Source organism: Coturnix japonica, chromosome 1, assembly GCF_054131305.1.
Source record: "Coturnix japonica strain WE chromosome 1, WE-NBRP24, whole genome shotgun sequence".
NCBI classification, from domain to species: domain Eukaryota; kingdom Metazoa; phylum Chordata; class Aves; order Galliformes; family Phasianidae; genus Coturnix; species Coturnix japonica.
The window spans coordinates 96,696,021-96,720,844 of NC_140663.1; the positions used below are offsets into that span (position 1 = coordinate 96,696,021).

The 24,824-nt window shown below is 40.1% G+C and overlaps 1 protein-coding gene across 1 annotated transcript in view; it reads left to right on the plus strand.

Annotated features, from left to right (window-relative positions):
- MRPS6 (mitochondrial ribosomal protein S6) overlaps positions 1–22,579 on the plus strand; it is a 44,471-nt gene extending 21,892 nt beyond the window's left edge. Inside the window, exons 2-3 of the mRNA XM_015881984.3 lie at positions 11,198–11,337; positions 21,945–22,579. Of these exons, the coding sequence (XP_015737470.1) occupies positions 11,198–11,337; positions 21,945–22,125 (321 nt within the window). The 3' untranslated portion in view covers positions 22,126–22,579. The remainder of the gene's footprint in view (positions 1–11,197; positions 11,338–21,944) is intronic.
- The last annotated feature ends 2,245 nt before the right edge of the window (positions 22,580–24,824 follow it).

The window sequence follows — 24,824 nt, forward strand, 5'->3', positions numbered from 1 at the left end:
GCAGGTCTGTGGATTAGACACCTACGAACTGTGATGGTAGAGTATGAGCAAATTATGGGAAGGACATGAAACAGATTTTCAGCTGTAGGAAAATGTTGTATTCATTAAATATTTTCTTGATATATATACTCTTGTTGCTGTGTTTCTCAAGCAGAGTAGAAGATTAGCTGATGTTTAAAGAAATGGGTCCAAAACATCTTTGGAGAAGGAGGCTTGGGCTTAGCAGGGTTTCTTGCCTGCTGACTTAGCATGGATTTGTGACTTATGGGATAGAGGGGAACTCATGCTTTTATTAGCTATTAATTAATTAGCTATCTAATTGGTCTATAGGGTGATCACCTAGTGAGCAGCTTTCCATTTCATTGATTTCTAAAAGAAGATCAAGAAGTATTTTTGTCACCTACCGGTTCTGTTTGTGCTAATTAGCAAAGATTCCCAATACCCGATTTTCTGAGACCTTCATGTTTCCCTGGGTGTGGATTCCTGGCCCAGGCAAGTTGTGGGCAGGCTCTGTGAATGCTGCAGCAGCATTTATTTTGAGGGTTCGCTGGAAAAACTCAAGGAGAGGGTGGTAATAAGTACTTCTGCCTACTGGCGCTAAAGTGAATTCTCCTTCCTTGGATGTGGTCTCCCTAGTTTGTGCTATGCCTACATTGTGCCAGGAGAGTGAGCAAGCCAGAAAGTTTGAATTCTGGGCTTATTTAATCAGTTTGAGCTTTGTGATTTACTTCATGCTTTTTGAGGAGTACGTAGATGGATAGGAATAAGGTGGTGATTTGACTTCATGACTGTGATGCTTATAACATTTGAACTAGCTAACTAGTCTTAATACTTAACTTGACCACTTGACCATGAAATTAGTTTTGAATATCCATGTGTATCTATGTGTGTATAAAAATATACATGTATAAATATATGTGTATAAGGTCTGCTACAAAAGTAATGCCGCCTATTTTATTCTATTGGCTCATGACATCAGAGGCGGATGTTGCTGGTATAGCAGCAGAGATTGAACCTTCCCACCAATATCCCATTACATTTTGTTGTAGTGTGACAGATGGCAGCAGAGGGGCAGTCTGAGACAGTGGCATCTGATATGGAAGCTTGTATAAAGCAAAGGTGTGGAATTGAATTCATCCATGCTGGAAAAAAAGGCATCCATTGACAGCTGACTCTTGCTGAACATTTCTGGAGACCAAACAGTGCATGTGGGCACAGTGAGGCTGTGAGTAGTTTGTTTCAACAATGGCAACAGTGATAGGAAAGAAAAGCCGTGTTCTGGGTAGCCGTACACAGCTGTCACCACAAAATGAAGAGCATCTTGATCAGCACATTCATGCAAATCAGTGGATACTACTAGGGAGCTGTTCATAGAGCTGAATATTGAGACGGGGGTCCCACACATATTCACACAGGAACGGAGGGAATACCATATGCAAGTTTGTCAGGACCTATTGAACCAATGCCATGTGATCCAGGAAACTGTCAACTTCAGCCTCGTTACCAGAGATGAGATGTGATGTCACCCCTATGAGCCAGAATCAAAACAGTAGTCCATGGAGTGATGATGTGAATTCACTGTGAAAGAAAAATGTTTGAGACGCAGAAGCTAAAGTGATGTGCATTGTGTTCTGAGATAGGAAAGGGGTGATCATTCTGTATTTCTTGGACAAACCATCAACTCTGACCACTACTTTGCAGTACTGACTGAGCTGGAGGTAGAAACTACCGGAGTCAGGCAAAGAAGAAGCCAGCCTTTCTCATGCAACATGATAGTGCCAGGCCTCATACCAGTTTGAATACCATGGGGCATGTTGCCAGTCTTGGGTGGACTGTCCTACCACACTCACCATATCATCCAGATTTGGCACCTTCTGACCTTCATCTGTTTGGCCAGTGAAAGATGAACTGTGTGGGCAGCATTTTCCTAGCAATGAAGCTGTCAAAGGAGCTGCGAAACAGTTGGTCACCTCCACTGGGGCAAATTATTATGAGCATGGCATGCAGGCTCTTCATTGCTGGCAAAAATGCATAGCTGATGGTGGTGACTATGCTGAAAGATAGCATTTTGCAGCTTGGACTTTGCTCTACCAAATAGTGTAATTGTGTTCTTTCTTGTAGTTTCCATGGAAATCAATAGGAGGCATTACTTTCAAGGTAACCTATGTATAGGAAAATTTGACCAAGAAGTTGTCAAGGTTCAGGTTCACTTCTGTACACCAATGTAATGAAAACAGTGTGATTTCCATCCTACGTGCTCTTTTAGTTCAGAGTTGAGGTCAGTTAATCTTTTGCAAAAGCAGGAGGATTTTAAAATTATGACCACAGTCCTCACACAAAATCTTTGTGGTTTGTTACTTACTATGTTCATTTTTTGTAGTCCTGACTCTCATTATACAACACTAATGGTAACTGTGATGAGTATAACAGCTAATATTAGGAATTAGATCTCCGGTTCTAGTACTTTAAATATTTCTCTCATTCAGTGTCTTAGACTAGTCTAGTGCTAGTTGTACACTTGTACACTTGATGTCTGGAGTGTACGGGTCTTTGCTAGAATATATTACAAGACTCAGTGACTGCTGTGAATGTTTTCGGGGGGGGGGGAGGAGCATTGTCCAAAGACTGGAACTCTTAAGGCCTGGGGAATGTTGAAATTAACCGTCTATGCACTTTGCAGCTTGTGGCTCTCAACCAAAGTAGTGTTTGTCTTGTGGAAGGCATGCAGTGCCAGCTTCCTTCCACACCTCACAGCTTTTCCCCAATCACAGAAGTGTGAAAGCTGACTTGAAAAATACCTAGCATGCAGAATGTGTCCAGAGTAATTACAGTGAAAGAATCTCTGCGGGTTTTGAGCTGCCAGTGTGTGTGCCAGGTCAGACAGCGATCTGTTCCCTGCAGGGAGAAGTACCAGACTTGCTATCACCTATTCAGGGTTGGACAGGGAGGCAGCTTGCATTTTAAATCCTTGTGATGCTGTGTGCTCTTTGCAAAACAGCAAGGCTCTTCTTTGTCTTAGTACTGATAGCTTTGTCCCTGAAGCATGTAGGAAGGCAAACAGTGTCAGTAACAGCTTAACAGTGTTTTGATTTGTGTCCCTTCCCCAACTTGTACAGAAGCTAGTGAATTGAGGTGATAGGCGCCTGAAGGAGCAAGCTGTGCCTTTGGGCATTTTATTCCTTTAGAATGCTGACAGCAAGGGATATGATTGGCTTTGGCTTCACATGGAGCAGCAGCCATTACTTTTGGAGCCCTTCTGTCCATAAGTCTTCCATACTGATGTTAAATTTGTGGGTGAATATAGAAGGTGAATTAAAATTGGGCTAGTCTTTGGACATTGGATAATACAGGTGATGTTCTTAAGAGGTATTTAGGATTCAACTTAAGTCTATAGTTGAATGGTTCAGTCATATGAATTGCCAGCTGTTTCAGCAGCAGCAGCCTGTTTTCATAGGGGTTGCATCACACTAAACATCTTAATAGGTAAAAGTGCACCAGTGTTCCTCTTAATAGAGAGAAGCTATAAACCACTTTCTCAAGAAAGCAGTAAACTGTAGCTGCAATGTGTGAAGATGGGGAAGAGCACAGAGCAAACTTTTGCTCTCTATGGTGTTTAAGATCGCGATTATATCTAAATGCATCATACGTGGGATTTCTGTTACATACGCGTGTAGGGATGACTTCATTAAAATCTTGAGTAGACTAGACTGCATGGTGTAGTGTGGTTTTACATTTTGTTCATCTTAGGCTCTTTTTAAGGATGGATCTTGAGTCCAGATCAAATGCTTGAAGGAGAGGGAAAGTTCTTGAAGTCCAAAGAAGTTTCAGGGCTTTTTAATATTGCCAGCTAACTGCTTTGGGGGCAGTTACTGACATAATTTGGCAAACTCTACATGTAACGTATGCACTCTTTGTATACACAGGTAGAAGTTCAGCAATGAGAAATGCTGAGATTATAGAAGAAGCCTCTTAAATGTGGTTCCAGGCTTCTGTATGACGTTTTCTTTGACTTCCCGATTTTCTGTTCTTCCTGTTATCTTTTTGTTCTATTCATTGGAATGCACTTACTTTTTAATCTTAAACCTGACATACATGGAAAGAATGAGAGTTAGGCAAGAGTAGGGAGTTGTAAGTGTGCATGCAATGGAAGCATGGGGCAGAAAAGATGTTTGGAAATAACTCCCACTGTTAGTTACTTTTTTTCCTTCTTTTTTTTCTCCTTTTCTATTTGAGTCTGTTTGAGTTTAATGAATTTATAAAGTAAGTTTGATAAAATCTACTACCTACTTTTGTACTTGTGGTTTCTGGTCTGAGCGTGTTTCTGGTAAGTAGACTTTATCTTACTATGGGTGTTAGATTTGAGTCCACGTAGTTCATTGTGGTTGAAAAGAAGATGGTAATATTCGAAATGACATTTTAAGGAAGATGTTGAATTGTCTCTCAGGTAGTATCTACCTATTAAATCAATTATTTCTAATAATAAACCACTGAGATGGCCTTGAATCACAGAGGATTTGGTTACAGTTGGTGGTGTTATTAAGCTGAGAAGTAGAAGACAATTTCCACAGTTCTTAGGTATTATCAGAGATAATACTTTTAAAAACGAAATAAATTTAAGTAGGTTCATTCTTGAGATCAATGTTTTAAATTATCTGAAATTTGATGTTTATCTCGTATTGGTATTGCTTGGTTTTAAATTTGGTTTTGTAGATTCAGTTATTTCCCTTGATCTTAAACACTGAGGTAAAAAAAATCTTGTGGAATTTAGATCCTTTAAAGAAGAAAGGTGAATTTGGGGACAGAAGAGAGATTAGCAGTACTTTGATTTGAAAAGTTGCTTCGTTTTCATACGGGCCTCCTGCTTCACATTCTCATGGGGTGAAGTTGCTAATTCCTTGGCTTAGCTTCCATTAAAATGCTAATTAAAGAGCTGATCTGAGGATGTGGTGTTATGTTAAATTCAGACTGAGTCAATTTTGATCACTCCCCCATACTTTATTTATAGTGACTTTCCATCTAAAACTTCATAACTATTTTCCAAACACGTTTCTAGAATAAGTGTCTTTCCGACTTGGCCAGTAAATGCTTGATGGAAATACGAACTCGGATTCTGCCATTTGTTCCTTACTCCATACCTAGTAAATTATACTGTCATAGTTACAGAGAACTGTTCCTATCTGGTTCTGTATGTCCATCTTGCCCTAGATGGTTATCTCCCATCCCCTGCCTGGCTTTGAACATCCAACCAGTTGTCCTGACTCCTCAAATTTTTGTTGCCTACTTTCCTGAAAGCCTTTTTACATTCAGAAGTCACATGCAATTGATTTTTTGTCATGAGTGCAGCATGGCTAGCACGTTTACTTTTCACTTGATCTACCACTTTTAGCTTTATTTTGATCTTTTCTGAGTAGTGCATGTCTATCACTGGTTGTACTCAACAGCTACTGTTCCATGTTGTTTATGCTTTTATGGTGATTGCAGCTTCATGTTTTGCACCAGGTCTTCAAGCTTGTTCCTTAGACAGATACAGGACAGCTGGGGATTGCTCTGCATGCCTGGCTACAGTTTCTACTGATATTAGCAATATTTTTTTTTCTTTGTTCCCCATTCTTAATCTGCTGTTTGCTTTTTCATCTTGTATACTAAAGCAGGGTGTTATAGTTAAATGATTCTCTCCAGTTTCCTGTCATTTCTCATTGTAAAACTCATTTTCTTTCTTAAGCCGGTATTGATCTTGACAAGTTTACAAATATGTGTTTTTATCATTTTCAGTAATAAGTTTTTAGTGTTTCATTACATATTCGGTAACATTAAGGAGGGTTTTTCCTAGTTTTACTGCTTTTGAATTGCAGCTTTCTTCTAATCATATCTTTACATTTTTTTGATTTCCACCTCAGTAGGGAATCCCAGGAGAATCTTTTGTAATTGCTTATCAGCCAAAAAAAGACATAACTTTATGCTTCTGTTATTACATTGAAGGGAATTTGAGGGCAGTCATGCTAATTATGATGAAATTGTCTTTTTGTTTAGGGGGGATATCCACTGTTTGTAAATACTTTCTATTAACTGAGTGAGTAGTTAGAAGAACTTGAATGTAGTCCTAACTAACCCTTAAAACTGAGCACTTGGTGTCCATTTCCCTTTTTGTCTTCAGTCTCTTCTTGGACAAGAGCTTTGGTGGCTTGAGAGGGCTTCTTTTTCAGCCAGTTCTTTTTATTTCTGTTCTTTTGACTTTGTCATCTCATGAGCTCCTTCTGGCCAGCTAAATAGATGGAACATTGGATAGTGGTGCAGTCTTTTTAGATGGCTCTTATTTCAACCACAGAATTGCCCTTTCCTTTAAGACTGGGTGCATGTCTCCATAGTTTTTCAGAGATGTCTGCTTTGCCCAAGCTCTCTTTCAAGCTCCTGCCAAGAATGAGGAATGCATATTGTAGCTTCAGCTCATGAGTTCACATCCATTTAGCCTCCAATAGGACAAAAGATACTTTGCCTTCTGCATGTTGCTAATTTTTTTAATGCACTTGCTTGGTGCCATCTGAATTCTTTACAACTGATAGAAACTATAGTAGAGTTTTTACTCATGCTGGTGGTGTATCATAGATTCCCCTCACAAAGAGGTTGTTGGAGCTGTGTTGCAGTTCTTACTGGCTATTACTGTGCATTTGTGGTTTTGATCCTGTGCAACAATTGACTGTTGCACCTCATCTGCTCTTATTTTTGCAATCAGTTGAGATTCTGAAGAAGTCTTTGCATTAAATAACTTTCTGCTCACTCATATGATATTTATGGTACACTGAAATGAGCCACAAAAGGACATAACCACACTGTAACTTTAGGACTTCTACTGATCTTTGACTCAGGGAGGCTTTGGAGTGAAAGAAGGGGTGCAGCGTAGACAGGCCTGATTGAGTGATAAGCTCAAGTTTGAGTGGAGGCTGTCTGCATTTGCAGGCTATGGTGGAGGTAGGCCCATAGGAATGGGTATTTGTGGAAAGGCACTTGGTTATCTTGACATATGTAGCTACTGCAGTGTTGGTGGCAGCAGCATGAAGTACTCTGCGAAATGTGACCACATCGTTCCTCATCCATGGAGAAAGCCAACCATAGACAGAAAGTGTCTTTTGCAATGTACCTCTCTTGTGTTTGGCAACTGGCTGCACAGTTAACGTGCTAATTAACACATTTTCACTTGGGCAGCTGTAAGTTTTAAAAGCATGGAGTAGAGGACTGAGGAAGCTTGATCTGTAGATAACAGTCCATTGGTTTTCCTGGGGCAGTTTTCCAAGTACGCATTTTCCAAGCAAAAGCATTTGGAAAGTCTGCAGTGACTTCCCCCTCTTCCTTCTACATCTATAATGGGGTCACTAGATCTGCATCTCCTGGAGAATAAGGTAATTACCTTATTCAGCCAAACGGTGAATGGAGTTCACTGATGAAGTTCACCAAGTTCACTAAGGGTGAACCCAGTTGAAAAGGTTCTGGCTTAATTATGCACCCAGGAGGATGAGCAAAGGCTAGAATTGCATACCATGGCTTACATGCTCTTTCTAACGCTTCCTGCTCTCCAGCGTGGGTATTCTGGCACTGGTTGCCATTTGCTCCTGTTTTTGTTTTTTTTTTTTCTTCAGTTTATTTTATTTTATTTTTATTTTTATTTTTTTTCCCTCCTTGCTTCCCCGCAGTTGTGGTACTAGAATAACTGCTGGCTGTTTAGGAAAAAATGTTGTGGCTTCTGGGTTGGGAGCCAGGCAGTACCATTTCCTATGTCCTCAACTGGTCTGGCTCTGAGGCAAGCCAAGGAACCTGTGTCTGTGGATATTATGGTTAGCACAAGCTAGCCTATATATAGTTTGGTTGATGGCTTTAGCAAGCTATGGTGAACCATGATCTTTTTTGGAGAGGAGGAATGAGAGGGATTGCAGTGACAAGCTTTCAAAACCAACAATTAGTTTATGTTTTCAAAGTACTTCCACAAATGGAGAGGTTGCACAAAAGCGTAACATTTTACAATTCTGAATGTAGAAATCTGTGGCTTTCTTTTCTTGTTCTTTTTGTTTTGTTTTGTTTTTAAATACATAGGATGTAGTCTTAGATTTCATTGTGTTTGGAAACTGTACTTCATGTTGGACATGCTGCCACTCAAGGAAAATGCTGATTTGTTGGCAAGTATAAAAGATACAGAAAGCCAAAGTGTTGCTTGAGGGCAGGAGGGATGCAGAAGAATAAGCTTATCCAATACATTTAAATTAAGTACACATAGTTGTTATAGAAGAGTATATTGTACACATAGTTGTTATAGAAGAGTATATCATACATGTCCACATCTGGACATGCTGCTGATTGTCTAAAGGTCTCAGTCAATTATGGTCTCTTTTTAACGGAGCTCTGTTTATGGATCAGATTTTTTAGTTTGGCAAACCATATTTCTTTCTAAGTGTATGTTTTCCAGCCTGGTGTTGGAAGCAGTACAGGTGTGCTGCAGTGCACAAAATAGTAAAGCTATTAGATTACCTGCCCTTTCTTTCCTAAAACTTTTTTTTTCTTTTCATTATTAATATGAATAAGTCAAATCCTAGTGGTCATTGTCAGATTCTTATTTTGAAGTCAGAACCTCATAGAGAATGATACTTATATCATTGCTTTTGTTTTGCAAAAGCAGTAGTTGTTATTTTTCTCTTCTTTCTTGAAGCCAGATTTCTGGTACGGTTCTTGCAGCATGAACCTATGGATGTCATTAACAGTTTTGTCACCCTACTTTTCGCACTGTCCTGTGCAACGCTCTGATGCAGCCACTGTTAGAAAGGTGTTTCACCTGCAGCTCCTGATTTAGATGAGTTTTGAGTACTGAGATCATGTGTTAATGGAAGTAGCATAAAAACGTATCTAGAGTTTGAGCCAGATTTTCACATCTCTGTTTCTTTTAAGTCATGTCAAAGAGCTATACAGAGTTTGAGAAAATAGTTGTTCATGGAAAAAGTATTGAGAGGAGCCCCAGCTCTGCTCTCACTCCATTGTGTTAGAACATGGAGGATAGGATCAGGTGAAGCCAAACTGTTAACTTTCTCTGGCTGCTACTTATACTTCTCCAGTAGCAGAAATTTGAACAAATGTTTTCCATTATGATAAAAGAACACATGGGTGTGTTGGAGTTATTGTGAAAATGCCACTTGGTCTACTTGGCTTTCCAGATGACATGATTTATATGTAGACTTCATGTGAGGGCTGTATAGTTTACCTGTCTGTCAGGCTCTAATTCATAAGTTTTGAACACACTGGTTTTGTTGCAGGTAAGCTTGAAGGAAAAGGCTGAAGTCAAATTTAGACACCTAAAATGTTTGTGAGAACAGCTTGATTTGTGGCAAAAAGGCAAAAAGACATCCTAAGTCAACAGAAAAATAATTTTCCTATTTTTGAGCTAAAATATGATTTAAATTAATATAATGCTATCCATAAGCTGTTTTAACAGTGCCTTCGCCCTAATTTTTAGTACTATGACAAGATATACCTTTAGTACTTGTCTGTTGTGAGAAACGTTAGTTTTAATGCATGGAAGAACTTTGGCAAGGCAGTGACATTTCTTCATGTCTGGACTTACTCATCTGGTTGCCTCGATGGTTTTACAACACAGCCTAAACATACATTGAAAACAAATCCCAGGCATTTTTGCTTAGGCTCTATGTGTTGGAAATAAATTTCCCAAACAGTTCATGTAGAGGGTGAGAAGGAAATAAAATTTCTGATTAATGGTTAGGAGCAGTAGGTGCAGACTCTTGACTTTCACAGGTCAGTTAACCCAAAGAAACAAGAAATCGTTTCAGAATATCTGTGCTCCAGGTCTTTCAAGGAGCAGTTGGTGTTGCAAAATGTTCTGTGTTGAACACCTTTACTCTGCATTTGGAAGCTCCTTCTTATCACCTTTCATCCTCTGCAGAATGAAAGAGAGGTTCTATATGCCAGGGCGTGGACTATATACATATACACCATATACATACTATAACGTTATGGTGCTACCTTCTTCACTGATTTCCATTAAGAGATTCAGATGCTAAACGGCTCTTCTTTTTAGAGTCACAAGATTTACTCTGAGTAATCTTCTTCATTAAATTATTAAGTATTATATAAGTTGTTGGGTTGTTTTTTTTTTATTTTCCTGCCTGCGAAATAGCAGTACTTTGAAAACCAGCTCTTTCATTACTTCATCATTTGCAGCTGTTGCCATTTCTACAGACAGATAGACTGGGGAACATACATTGATGTTAACTTTTGCAGAGAGCTGGGAATAACCCTTTGTGGTTTGTTTTGTGTTCAGTTTGATGTCCACTTATTTTCTTTTCCCTGCAGGAGATTGGTTTCTTAAGATACTTATCACTGGGAGTGTACCAAGTTTGCAGTTGTTTTCAAAACCTTGTAATTTATACTTAATTAACATTTCCGTAGATATTACAAAGCGTTGCTGCTGAAATCACTGCAGTAAGCAAGAAAGTGTTGCATCTGTTTCACCTACTGTTTTTTGGCTGCCCATTCCTCATAGTTATTTTTCTGAGGAGTGAAATCTCTGCATGTTAGGCTAATTACTGCATGCCGGTTCTTTTATTCTTAAAAAGGCTTGGATGTCAGCTACACAAATGTAATGAGACACGCAGCACTTTAGGCAAGGGTCCAATTGTCTATTACGCATGTGCTGTTGAAGTGATGTGGCAAAGTGAATGTAGTGCTAATTGTTATATCTGACAAGCCACAGGTTGGTGTTCCCCATGATGTTCACTTGAAATGTTTTGATGAGTAGCATTAACTAGCATCAGTGGGCCAGAAGTCTTTCAAACTGTTGTCAGGTTGTAGTTGCTTTTTGCCATACGTATTTACTTAGACCTCTGCAAGGATCTGCCAAGGTGATACCAGGTGAGTTAAATCCATTGACTATTGCCTTTTTGTCAGTGATGGTGCTGCCTGCCTCTGAAATCTGCAGAAACTTTACCACTGCCATAATTCACAGAGGAACTGGCTGTTGGTTGTGTAAGAAAAATTGTCTTTCTTAAAGGAAGTGCTTTCATGTTACGTTCTCAGGTTACTACACATTCCCTTCCAGTACTTTGCCATACAAATGCATGTGTTAATTGTAATAACATAATAAGAATAACCAGATCTGTGTACATTTCCTGCTCTCTCTCTCTCTCTTTTTTTTCTCTCTTAAAAGCCTGAGACTGCAGCTGTGCTGAAACGCACTGTAGAGGCTCTCATGGAGAGAGGAGCCATTGTGAGGAACCTCGAAAACCTGGGAGAAAGGGCTTTGCCATATAAAATCTCCAAGCACAACCATCGCCACAGAAGAGGAGGGTATGCATGATGATTTTTTTTCTTAAAAGCCTTTCAGAGATCCTATAAAATATACACATGTAACTGTCATCGTCTGGTCTTCCTTGTGCTTTTGGGGAGTAGATATGTGATGTCTGTCACCTCAGCGAGGCTTCTTTGGCCTCTTCGTGCATGTGTTGCCCTGTTATGTGCCTCTTTGTTTTGCATGGCGTTGGCTTCTTGTTCGTTTTCAGATGTCATGTTGTGTGTGGCCCAAGTTCAGGCCTTCAGAACTGCTTTCCCTAGTGTACACAATGTTATTTTGTTAGGGCGCTTTTACGTAACTGTTTTCCAAGCCAGTCAGGCTGTTTACTGATAAAAGTCTTACTTAATCTGCTGGTTGCTAATTGGCAAGATTGATTCTTTTTCTCTAATGCATCTGTACTAAATGTTAATCACCATATGTATCCCGTAGGACTTGTGTTTGCGGTACAGTTGTTAAAGATGACCATGTAAGTACAGCTTGCCTAGAGAATAAATGGTTCCAATTGTCCCCAGAAATGGTTCTCAGCTGGCCCATCGGGTGCCAGGCTTCTCTGGGGCTGGCTGGGTGGGTGCTGTGGGTTTCACCCCGATCACTCGTGTTGGTGTTTGTTGCTCCTTGGACTACCTCCGACATGGAAATGGAGGCTGGCTCCTCCACTAAGGTTGAGAAATGTTGCTAGGCAACCTGTGCTGTGTGGCGCCAGGCCTGCCTGCAGTAATTCAAATAACAATTAGCTGCACGCTTTCCCCATCCTTCCAGTGCAGCCAGCTGTCATCGGGTGGCTGACCAGCATGTGTGCCACCTTCCTTGGTAGTCATTTGGTACCAGAGAAAATGAGGTGACTCCAGAGGTGAGGTTTTTATGAAGCCCTCCTTAGATCATTTCCTGGGGCTGGCTTACAGCTCTGCTCCCTCTGCTGAAGACCTCTCCCTTCTCCTGTGAAGGAGCACAGCAGGCTGACAGAAAGGATAGGGAGGGAAACCTCCATGGTGTGCCAGTTCCTTACCCAAAAGCAATGGCAATGTGGCCAAGGATTTCTTGCACTTTAGCTCCATGTTGCTGTGATGGTCTGCATTCAAAATGTGGCTCGATCCTGTATGTTTTGCATTTTAGTCTTGTTGTCTCAACACAGGAGCTAATCAAAGCCTTGTCTCAAGACAGAATTATTAATTGCCTTATTCTTTTCAGAGTGATTAAGCAAAATGAGGATCTGGTATATTTCATTATAGATGGGAACTAAGGCTGAAGCTGAGACTTCCAGATTTTCTTTTAGGGTACTTAACACCTTGAAACACTTCACCACTTTGCATCACAGTTTCCCTTTGGCTTGAGAAGAGACACTTTGGAGGTCAGGTGTTGGTTTCTTGTCAGGGAGACCAAAAGAGAAGGAGGAGGAGAACACAGTAGCCAGACAGAATTATGTAGCAGAACTGAATAGAAGGCATATCACAGAATCACAGGGGTTGGAAGGGACCTCAAGAGATCTTCAAGTCCAACTCCCTGCTAAAGCCAGTCCCCTACGATAGGTTGCATTGGTAAGCATCCAGATGGGTCTTTGATATATCCATAGAAGGACACTCCACCATATCTCTGGGCGATCTGCTCCAGTGATGTCATCCTTACCATAAAGATTTTTCACATGTTCATCTTCCTGAACTTCCCGTGTTCAGGCTATTACTTTATTTTACCGTGTTTATAGGCTATTATTCCTCACCCTATTGCTATGCACCCACTGAGAAGAGCCTGGCCTCATCTGTTTGCCTCCCACCTCCTGTTAGATATTTATAAACATTAATCCTTTCTCCAAAGGATCTTTCAGATTATGTAAGCTAGTTTAACTTGTTTACTACAACATGTTATCTGTTTAATAGGGAGAAGGAAGAGATCAGTATACTGTAACTCTCTTCTTTGCAGTCCTTAGAGCAGATAGATTTTCTGTTTGAGGTTGGGTTTTAGTAACAAATAATTACCATGTTTTAAATCATGGCTATGAAGCTGTCAGATTAATATGACCGTTGCTGTTCTTCCTCCACCTCCCAGTTCAAGTATGTCTAAATAATTAGCCTTCATTCTGCTTGCCGTGGATTTGGACTCTCTGTATTGGAATATGGCAGTTCTCTGCTCTAAATTGTCTGGCTTCTTGAAAGGGAGAGGTGATTAAAAGTGTGTACTTCAGGAAAGAATAATGTTATTTGGATAATTTAAATTCAGGAGAAACAAGATATTATAATGGGAAGCAGCAGCAGTTTCTGGACCTAGTAATGTGAGAGAATGCATCTGTGTTGTAGATGTCAGGGAGGTTGTAGTTCACTGTACAGGAGTGGTGGATTCTTAATACACTGATATTTTATATGGTCTGAAGGATAACTTACTCAGGATATTAAACATAGTATGGGAACAGAAAGTGAAAAGTCAGTTCTTTGTTCACCTCATAAAATCAGTCTGTTCTGCTTTACAGCACCCATCATTTTATTTTATTTTATTCCTAATGGGAAAGAAAACTTTTCAAGCTCAAGCTAAATATACACACCTATACCCACTAAGAAATCTAAGATCTTTGTTCCTTAATAACAAGCTAATTCTGCTTGTATCCCCTTCCATACCAAGTTGGTATTGAGTGCTAGATTAAACAGCATATTAATCAGTGTAGTTATTCTGGGCTTTTTCTGAAGTGACTCAAAGGGCTTCCGTGGTAGTGCAAGTGATGCTGTGTTTCTGCAGGAAGAGTGGTGAACCTTTTGAAAGCTTTTCATTTTTGAGGAGTGAAATTGTTTGTTTAGTTTTGTGGATTTCAGCAGAGCTCTTCAGGTAGCGTGTTTGCTGAGAGCATGTAGATGTCACGGGCTCAGGATGTGCACTGAATCCATTACTTCCTTTGACCTCCTCCCTGGTTTTACTCTGTGAAAATTAGTGCGATACAATATTCATAGCATTGGTCACAGCTTCGTAGAGATCGTATCTTAGAGACAGCCCTAGTGACCTCTGCACGAACCATCTTCCTGTCACTCAGAGCGGCACAGAGTCCCCTCAGCTGCATGGAGTATTTACTGGGAAGACAAAATGATTTTCCTCAGCATCCTGGTTCCCTTATAAACAGCCATTGTTACCCAAGCTGTTCCCTTATCTTGACTCAAGGACCATCAGCATGGCACTGCCAGCTGCTCACAGCTCTGCTGAGACGTGCTCTGCAGCATGTTGAGAGCCCATCCTTCTCGCAGCCTTTTGCTGTGTGTTCTCTTCATTTAGTTAATTTCATTTTAGTTAATTTAGTCCATTTTTAGCTGTAAGTCAAGTCTTTACATACAGCGCATAGCATAAAACATTATGACTGATGGAGGCAGACAGAAGTGTCTTTAGTAAATGGCAAAGAATTAAACCTAAAATGCATGGTCATTGGTTATGAGGCAGGTATCCTGAATTCTCAGTACAGCTTTTTTCCCTCTCAGTTCTGCAGTGCTTCAGCATCATCTATCTCAGCTATACAGCATTACAGGTGCATTACGAATTTAAGAATATCCAGGAGACTTTGTGGAGAACGAGAATTTTGCTGCCAATTGATCTATAAAGCTGCAATTTTTCAAAGGTTGCTATAGGGGACAGTGGCCCACAGCTGTCACTGGAATGAAAGGTTTTACTCCACTGGCAGCTTTGAAGACCTCAGATCACATGTATAACTGGCTTGTTTTTTTTCTCTGGAAACAATATTCACTGAGCAGGTGGTCCCTGTGCACTGAGTGTATATTAAAAGAAATTCAGGTCTTTCTGTTAAGTGCATCTCTTCTGACAGAAAACACCTTCTGTTTTTCAGAGACCTAATACCAACAGGCCTTGAATTTAAGGAATTACAAAAAGAATATCCTTCAGGAACTGTATGGGTACATCAAGAGAATAAAGCTTGTAGATTGTTAGTGTACGGGTATTTTAAATGGAAGTTAAAGTGACTACTCATTAATGGTGTTAATTTTGTTTTTAAACTATTTAAGAGTATGATTCAAGTATGTTCTGTAGGGTAACACAAAAATTGTTAGCAAATACTGTTCGCCTTACAGATGAATGAAGCGTGACGCAGGCATGCTTTGGTTCCAGCGTGGGTTAGGTGTATAAGGGTACTGGGCACTGAGCCTGAATGACTTGCTCATGGCCATCATGTCTCCGAAAGAAACCAACAATGGGAGAGTGTAAATAAGGTTTCTTGACTGTATTTCCTAATGGATTATAGGTTTGTGCCAAGTATTTGTTCTGCTAGCTATGACTTAACCGCTTTTGATACATTGTACTTGAATTGCTTTTAGTAGAGTGTTTTTAATATATATATATTTATAATATATATATATTTAATACTATATCATATATATTGGGATGTATTTATTTCTGGAACAAACAGAAGCAAACTGATATATATATGAAGTCGTGGAATGTTAAAGTCTAAATGTGTGTTTGCTGTTTAAAATGATACAGGAACAATGAATCTCTCAAAGCTGCTTTCAAATGAAGGGTCTAGACTATGGCTTGCTGATGACGCTATAGAGCCATTGCTGCCTATGTGGTCAGTGCTGAACTGAGGAATATTGCAACTGCTTGTAAAATGATAGATCTCAGTAGTACAGTCTGTGGGTTTGCACTTTGTGGCATACCTGTTTTCTTTGGCCTTGCCAGACTATGCCTTAATCATATGCTTGTGACACTTCATGCTTCAAGGCATCAGATTAAGGAGCTGGTTTGGGGGAGGTGGTTGGTATGCAGGATATTTTTACTTCAGGGAAGCTGGTACAAGGGAGGCTGCAAAACAGATCTCTAAAAAATAGGTTTGAGGCACTCCTTTGGGAAGGTAGTGGCTCAGACGTTTTGCAAACTAGGGTTCTGTTTCACTGGAAGGAGCTATGGCAGGGGCTTTAGGGAAAGGAAAGTGGCCAGGCGTAATTGGAGTCTGCGTGTTGCCGCCTTCTGGCTATCTTGATATGCCCTAGAGATTTGTTGTTAGAGATTTTTTTTTTTTTTAAAATGTTACTTCTATTTATATTTATTGTTATTTCTGTTGTAGAAAAGATGCTGTTCATCAGCCTAGTCAGTGCTCAGATTTGGTACCATTTGTAAATCAGTACAGCACTGTGGTCTTTCCCTTCCGCTTTGCTCTGTGTCAGTGTGCTTTCCCTTACTTAATCTACCTCTAACATAGTAATGTTTTTAGACCTTTCTTACATCTTTTATGTTTTCATTCTCTTTATTTGTGAGCTGTCTAGCTAAACTGTGCACGATTCTGGTTATTCATAACAACTTGCATGTTCTGTTTGCCAACCTTTTCATTGCTTTGGTTTGTTGTTTCTTTTCCCCTTTTAAAATCTGATTTTGAATAGGTGGCAGTGCTCATTAGTTCATGGTGAATTGGGCTTTGCAAGGCTGTCTTAACATGTGCTTGGGGAATTTTCTTTTGGAGTTGCACAGGGAAGACCCTATTGGTGCTGCAGTGTGTTGAGTAGCACAGGTACCTTACTTGGAGGCTGTCCTGGCTTTGTCACGAATTTCTCCCAGCTGCCCTTGGTGGTTTAGGGTCTGAAGAAGTTTCTCCTTTTTGTGGAAGCACCTTGTGTTTTGCTTTTATTTGGCTCATGACTTCACAATTCATTGCCAAAATGTGGGCTTATGGCAGAAGAGGCATGTGAGTCTGCCTCATTTCTTAGTGCCATGGTAGCTAATATACAAGGAATAGATAATTATCAAGAGGAGTATTTCAGTAATTGGGTATGATGTTCTTTAAGAGACTGAGTATTTTGTAAGCTTAGCTATGTGAATTAAGTTACATGTTCAAACTTCTCCTTTCCTATAATATAGGAACTGTACTTACACAACTTATTTTTAAGCTTGTGTGGAATATTATTCCCTGAGGACAAGAGATGCTAAATTGCCATCCAGTAACCCATGCTACCTGGATATAATTCTACTTATTTTTAAGGGTGAAATCATAGTTTTCCATCAGAGGTATTTTCAGGATTGTTTTTGGGTTCTCCCAGCCCCTCCTCATAAAATATAAGCTATATATGATTGAAGGACTTCATCTTGCAGGTAATTCCCTCAGGTAGACTCCCTTGATTTTTTTATGGCTCCTGAGGGCCAAATTGGAGAAAAGAAGAACAGATGAAAGACCTTGCAAACTTTCTTAGTACCACCAGATCGAATTTATAGTTAATGTACAACCCGGGCTGTTTGGTTTATTCAGATCTGGGAACATCTTACATCTCGGTCTGTTTCAGCAAAAAGGGTTCTGAATCTGCATTGTACCGGGGTGAGAACAAAACCAGTTTGAATACTTGAGTATTAGGCATGTATGTAGTATTTTCTACAAAACTGATTGTCTTCTTCCACTAGATGGGGCTTTCTCCATTGATGAATTGAACCATTACTTTCCCTTCAAATGCTTTTGTCCACGTGTATGTGTAAGTGTGCACGTACCTCGGGTACCAAAGCCCTGAAATACTGTTTTTTTTCTCACCTTATCTTTGAGACTGCAGTTTGCGGTCTTCACAGTGCAATCATTTGAGATGTCGCTAGGCGTCATTTTTTGGTGCGCTGAATTCTGTATCATCTCTTTGCAAGCATGTTGATTACAATGTAACGGCCACTCCCAAACAGTAATCCTTTCAGCTGTCTTTGTGACAAATTTGCTTACTTTTCAAACGCTGCCCAGTGAGCATGGCTTCTAAAATACTCCTGATAGGTCAAGCTTGTTTCTGTTTTGCAGAGAAACAGTATTATTCTATTTTTCTTCAACACTGCAAATATCTTTCCATTATTGCATTAGCTTAATAACAGGCACCTACGTATTGCTTTGGCAAATGAAATTTCTGAAGACTGTGGACAATTAACAATTAATTAATTAGTTTTCCTCAGCGTACTGGTTTATCATGGATTATCATGGCACTGAGGACAAGTAGCTGCAAGAATCGAGGAAAAAAGCAAACTGGCTCTTCAAGAACAATGCAGTGGTTCCGGAGATGAAGTGGGCATTCATGTAGCAAAGCAATTTTGCTAGCAGGGGATTACCATAGTAAAAATGAATGTCCAGCTATTCTCATGAGAGTACCACAGCTTGCTTTCCTCGTAACAGTTTCTTGTTCCTTTCTTGGGTGCTTCAGTTGTACATTTTCTTGCCTTATCTTCCACTTTCCCATTATGGAAGCTTACTTAGACTCACTGTTGCTGTGTAAAGGAAAATTTTAAAGGCAAGATAGCTAATTGAGCTTGAGATTTAGGCATACAAACATTTTTTGGTCACAACTGTGGACCACGCAGCCTTTTCCAAGTCTACTGTGTGTGCTTTTTCCTCTGCTCCCTCGGCATATTGCACTTAGCCCTACAGTCATGTTACAGGAGGATTTACAAGTGAGTTTTGATCCAGGTGTCATTCAGGATTCTTTGAAGCCATATAGTGTCCATTTGAAAGCCAAATATTTGTGCATCTTTAGGACTCAGTGTTCAAACCTTAATGGCTTGGATGTATTAAAAAGGATAAATGAAACCTGGTGGGTCTCTTTCTTTTTTCTTTTTTCTTCTTCTTTTTTTTAAATGTAAGCATTGTTCAGTTTTGTTTCACTGGGTACTCTGCTCTCCTGTATTTACATCATCTTTCTGTTTACAGTCGAGCAAGATGACAAAAATAACTGCAGTCTCGTATTGAATCAATGGAATTTTCCTGCATTTCTCCCCTGGTGACTTGGCTGACTCCTAGACAGCCTAAATGCTTTTGCATTTTTGCTTGCACGAATGAGGTAGTTCCTCTCCTGTATTTTTCCCCATCTTTAAGTCTCACTGGGATTTGCTCTTGCTTACTACACAAACAGCAGACAGTGTGGTGGATCGGGTCATAGATCGCTGGCTGAAATTGAGGCATGCCTTATTAGAGTGGATGAAAAAAGCCCATAACCTCGTGACAGCTGATTTAAATGCTTGCATTTGGAGGGAAGGTGTTCCAGATCTCCGCAGGAATTGCATTGTCAATTGTGTTTGCTTATTCTTTTTGCAGCTGTTATTTTCTTCTCTTCCTTTAATGAAAGAATAACATTTCTTACGCTGGCCCCTCCTTTGCTCTATTTTACACAAGGATTCAGTTTGCTGCTTGTTACCTTGAAGACTGGTTGCTGTTCTTTAAAAAAAAAAAAAAATATGGCTTTGTCCCCAATTACTGCAGTTTTGTGTCCTCAGATAAAATACCTGTTCTGCGAGGAGCCATAAAGATATGCTGCAACAGCTCATCCTCCCATCCCCCACTTCTCCTTCAGTTATCAACAGTGCGTCAGTGGAAATTTCCACCGTTTGCTAATGTAAGAGAAAGCACAAAGTTGCAAAGCAGCCTTTTGAAGGGAAAAAAAAACAACACAACCACCCAACGCTGCAAAACCAACAACAACAACAAATCTACTGCTGTTTTAGAAGCACAATGAAAAGCAGCATACCACTTGCAAGCAGAAATGAAATCAGACTCGGGAGAAGTGGGATTAACACGGTGTGTCAAAGGGCACGGTTTGCAAAATGAATGAATGCTCCTGCAAACCTAAAGCTGGGGAATTGGGCATGGAAGCGATGGCATGGCGTCAGCTGGGATTTCTCAGCCCATCCTCCCTTATGTTAGTCAGGTGTGAGTGGACTGGGAAAGGTTCCTCCAATGGAGAAGATCTAAGTGGCATTTGTTAAATTTACCAGTGGCTTTTTATGGCTTTAACAGAAAAAAAAAAAGACTTTCCCTTTTCAAGGGATTGTGCATCCTTCAGGATTGTTATGCCACAATTCTAATGACTTGTCCAAGCTTCAATCTCATTCTCCTTCCTAAGCTTTTAACCAGGTGGCATCTCCCATTCTCTGATCTTCAGAAAATAGGAGGCAGGTCATTTTTCCAAACAAATTAAGCTGAACCCCATTCCCTCCGTGGAGGTGTGCAAGGAAGATTGAGCCACCTGTAATCCTCCAAGCCCCCCTTAAGGCGAGCTGTCCCTGCTGCAGTCACCATAGCTGACATGAGCTGGCGCTGGTCCCCACTCCTGTGATGCAGAGCCAAGGCCTGCACCAGATGGGCACCTGTTCTGCAGGAGGGGCTTCTTCGGTGCAGGCTACAAGGAGATTTCTTGCCATCAGGCTCCTCACCTCACCTGGGGGGAACTTGGTGCTTCCATCTGCTTTTACTGAAAAAGTCTTCAGTCCTAAGTTGTGACTGTTAATACAGATGCCAGTGTAAGAGGTTCAGGATGAGGATGTCTGGCAGAGAAGAATTTTCTTTGCACTGTTTTCTATGTACGAATTCCACCTCTTTGCAGCAGTCCAGCACATTTCTGAATTTCATTTCTGGCCTAACAGGTCTCCTGTGTGTGTACTATTTCTTGATGTTAATTGTGTGAGGCATTTAATTAGGTAAAAAGAGCTCTACTGCAGGACAGCAACGTGGATGTGCATCTGTCTGTTTTTGGAGACCACACTCCTGTATTTCCCGTTCAGCCTCCAATTCCAGCTGCTTGTTTTGGGGACTTATCCTCCAACATTGCGTCTATGGAAGAGTTGTTCACCTTGATAAGAGCCCACGTCTCCTACAGAATGCAATTTTGCTAGGTAGTTTTTAAATCCAACTGGGATGCTTGATCCTGCTTTGGTGTAAGTGTGGTTCTTGACAAATGCATAGTATGACTTCATTTAAGGGATACTACTTTCAAGGTATGCTGATGCTTCATGGGGAGGTTCAGTCAAGGTATTTACTGTGCTAGTATGAATGCTGTATGTTATACTATTTCAGGATACTAACTGGAGGAGCAATGTTCTCCTTTCCGTAGGTAGGCAGGTGGGCTTGTTTTGCAGATGTCAAAGGTAGTTGTGTGGTGGAGACAAAGTGCTTACCTGGAGCAGTGTAATTTATACTTTATGTGCATGTGTGGAAGGATGGCCTTTTCACTGTTGCCAAGGTCAGCAAGTCAGCACGCTTCTCAAGTGCCGACTATGCAAGTTGGCATTTCCCAAATGCAGCTTCAGCTCCTGCCCCCACATCGATGATTTAAGCTCTGTTCACGTTGGAGAGGTGCCTAATTTAGGATAAGTCCTTCTATTTGGGTTTATTTTATTGTTTGTGTTTGTTTCTTTTTTGTTTGCTTTAGTTTTGTTTTTTTAATTTACGTTCAGCTCCAGCACAGAACTTTGAAGAAATACGCCTATGTGTACGTAAGCTTGAGATGTTTTACACTGACATCTGTTTCCCAATGAAACAATGCTGTGAATTCAAAGGAGTATGCATGTTGTAAGCAAAGTTAATATGCAACCATGCCTTTTCTTTTCAAGAAAAAAACCCCAACATACTATTCACATCAAGGTATGGAGACTAACGGAGCAGGTATAAGATTAAAATCTCTTTAATGTGCTGTGTAACCAAGAAGAGTTTAGGCTGAGCCTGCTTGAGCTGAACTTTTCATATTTAAAATCAAAATACTGAGCTTTTATTTAAAAGAATTCTGTCAGCAAAACTTTAGTTAAAAAAAAAAAAAGAGGAAGTTTCATCTGAGATATCTCACTGTTATTTGAACTGAAGTTGTAGTACAGGTATTCTGTTTTATTGTATGTGTGTTTCTCATTGCAGGTATTTTTTGGTAGACTTAGAGGGCCCACCTTCAATTGTATCGACCATGATGGATCATTTAGGACGGGATATTGACATAATTAGACGTGCTTTTACAAAGTATCCTGTGCCAAAGACGGAAGAATGCAGTGGCATAGTCCCTGTCAACTATGAAGAAAAACTTATGCCCAAGAAGAAATGAATGCTCTAAATCATGTTTGAAACTTTTAACAGATTTTTTTAGTCCTGCTTTTGAATACAATTTTGATAAGTAATGTCCATCAAAAATAATCAGTTTTCGCAATGTTATGGCATAATACACTGAAGTTATTGTCATGTTTGAGGTTTCTTTTGAAATTGTTTAAAATAACTTGAGGAGAATTAATCTGTATGCTTATCTTGATGTTTGACAGCTCTGAAAATGGATTTTCTTTTCTCTTAGAATACTACATTGATAAGATTTATCCATCATCACAACACTCAAAATAGCATTCTTTTCCAAAGACAGATTACTTCATAATATGCGTATTTACTTTATAGGTTAAGAAGTCTATAGTGTAAATATAGCACAACAGTATGGGATCTGTTTGAGGATTTTTTTTTTTTTTTGCTTGTTTTTGGTAAAAAAGGTAATAAAAGTATGATTAAAAATAAAACTTGGCTCATTTTTTAAGACCGGAAAAGGTATAAGAAGAAACGACTCACACTGACAAAAGACGTGCTGAACTTTTCTTTGTGGTCATATGAGAGCTGTGTTCAAAGTACAGGTAAAGAGTTACTCTGCATACGAACGCCAAGTGGCGTTTGAGAGAATGACCATGATGTTGAGTGAAAGAAGAATAAAAGATGTTTTATTTTACCATCAGCTAGACCCAGCCTGGATGTTGGAATGGAGGAAAATACTTGTAGGATGGACCTTCCTTCCACACAGGTGTGAGCTTAGCCAGGAGGAGCTGTGGAGTTGTAAGTCTGTGCTATGGGGTCAGATCCATGTGCTGCCCTTTTTGCTGACCTACTGAGAATTGAGGTTAATGGCACATGCAGCTCAAAATACCAATAGGAAAATACATAAAAATGTGGTTTACTCAGTTTTCTCAGAAGTTTTTCTTAATGGAGCATGAGCAGAAACCTGTAGCCTAAAGAAACCAAGATTCCCATTGTCTTTCGTGGTTTCAGCCTTCTGAGAAATGAGTGTTTGTCTGTATTTGGTCACCTACCTATTCACAGAACAAATTGATGGTCAGTGTGTAAAACAAGGCAAAGTTGTCCCTTGTGTTACTACCCATGCAAGCTATTCACCTACACCATTTTTTTGTTGTTGTTGTTTTTTTGCCTATGTGCACAAAAAGGGTATTTATTACTTGAGTTTTATCTTTAAGAAAAAATGCTTTCAAATCTAGCTTAAAACAGTTATCTTCTGGATAGGAGTTTGGGCCCTGGGTTTCAATTTCAATAGAAAGGAGAATATATAAGCTTTCAGCTTCGCTAAATAAAGATTGAAAACAGACTGTATGTAACACAAATACTGTTTGATAGTCTTTATTCAGTTCTCTTTAGCATCATATTAAATCTGGTATTTAATTTGTTTCAGTTTTGATGTTGATGCCTGTGTTCAGAAGGAAAATTGTACATGTTCATTGAGGATGAGCTGTCAGCTTATTATCTGTGAAACACGTGATGGTATTTGTTATGAATCAGGACCTGAGGTGAGATGGACTGTCGTGTCCCTGTGTTCTGTGGGCCCTGTTTTTGGTCTGAGCAGAGCATGGTGGATGCCAGGGGTAGAGAACTTAAGCTCCTAAGTCTAGCTTATCCCAAGAATGGATCAGCAATAGTGAATCTCTCATAGCCTCAGCTGATCCCAAAGAAAAGCAGCAGCAGTATCAACTCTGAGAGATGGTGGTCTCCAGAATGCCAGAAAACAAAGTATAGAGAGATGCTACCGATCCAATTTTCTCACGCTCTGAAGCACTGGATGTGCACAGGGAAGGACTGAAAATCGCTGTCTTTGGGATAGACATAGTGCCCACTGAAGCCAGTGGCTATAGGCACAGCAGCACTTGCAGGCCTGCTACGTGGTTACACAAGCACTCGTGGTTCCTCAGCAGCAGGATTTATTTATAAAAGGTCTGCTGAATAGCTGTCTCTTAACTGGATGTACTATTTTCTTCATAATTGATAGTTTCTAATATGGACATTTTTTATTTTTTATTTTTATTTTTTAATAGGGGTTGGGTGGGGGAGGATGAGGAAGGAGCCCTGGGTTGCAATTTGTTTAGCCCAGTCAGCTGCTCAGACTGGTAGTTAGCTATTTCAGGAAAGTAATGCAGAACAGTGCTCACATTCTCTCAGCAGCTATAAACGCTGGAATGGGCATTGGATTATATCTGATGATTTGAGTGGTTCTGGTTTTGGGCAGCCTGAGTTGTGCTATGGAAGAAAGCTAGGAGCTATACCTTGGGTGGTTACAGATTCTCCCAGCAGAGAGAAGGAAAATCTCGGCATGTCTTTGCTGTGTGCTGAGGGTTTTTGTTAGTTAAGAGCTGATTTGTCCCACTGGAGTCTTTCTCTCCAAGAATAAAACTTCAGGATGCTGTATGGTGTCAGCGCAGAGCTGAAAGAGTCTGTGCAGTGGAAGTGTGGCCAAATAATCAAACATCAGACTCCACAGGCATTCCCAAAGGCCTAAACACTATGTGTACCAGTACTTTAAATGTCATTTGCCAAGTAGTCTGACAGTGAAGCTCTTTGACTCTTCCTTAGATTATGTTAGATGTTGTAGTGCCCCATCCCTGGAGGCGCTCAAGGACAAGTTGGATGGGGCCCTGGGCAGCCTGAGCTGGTGGGGAGCAGCCCTGCTCATGTTTGAGGGTTGAGGCTGGGTGGACCTTGAGGTCCTAT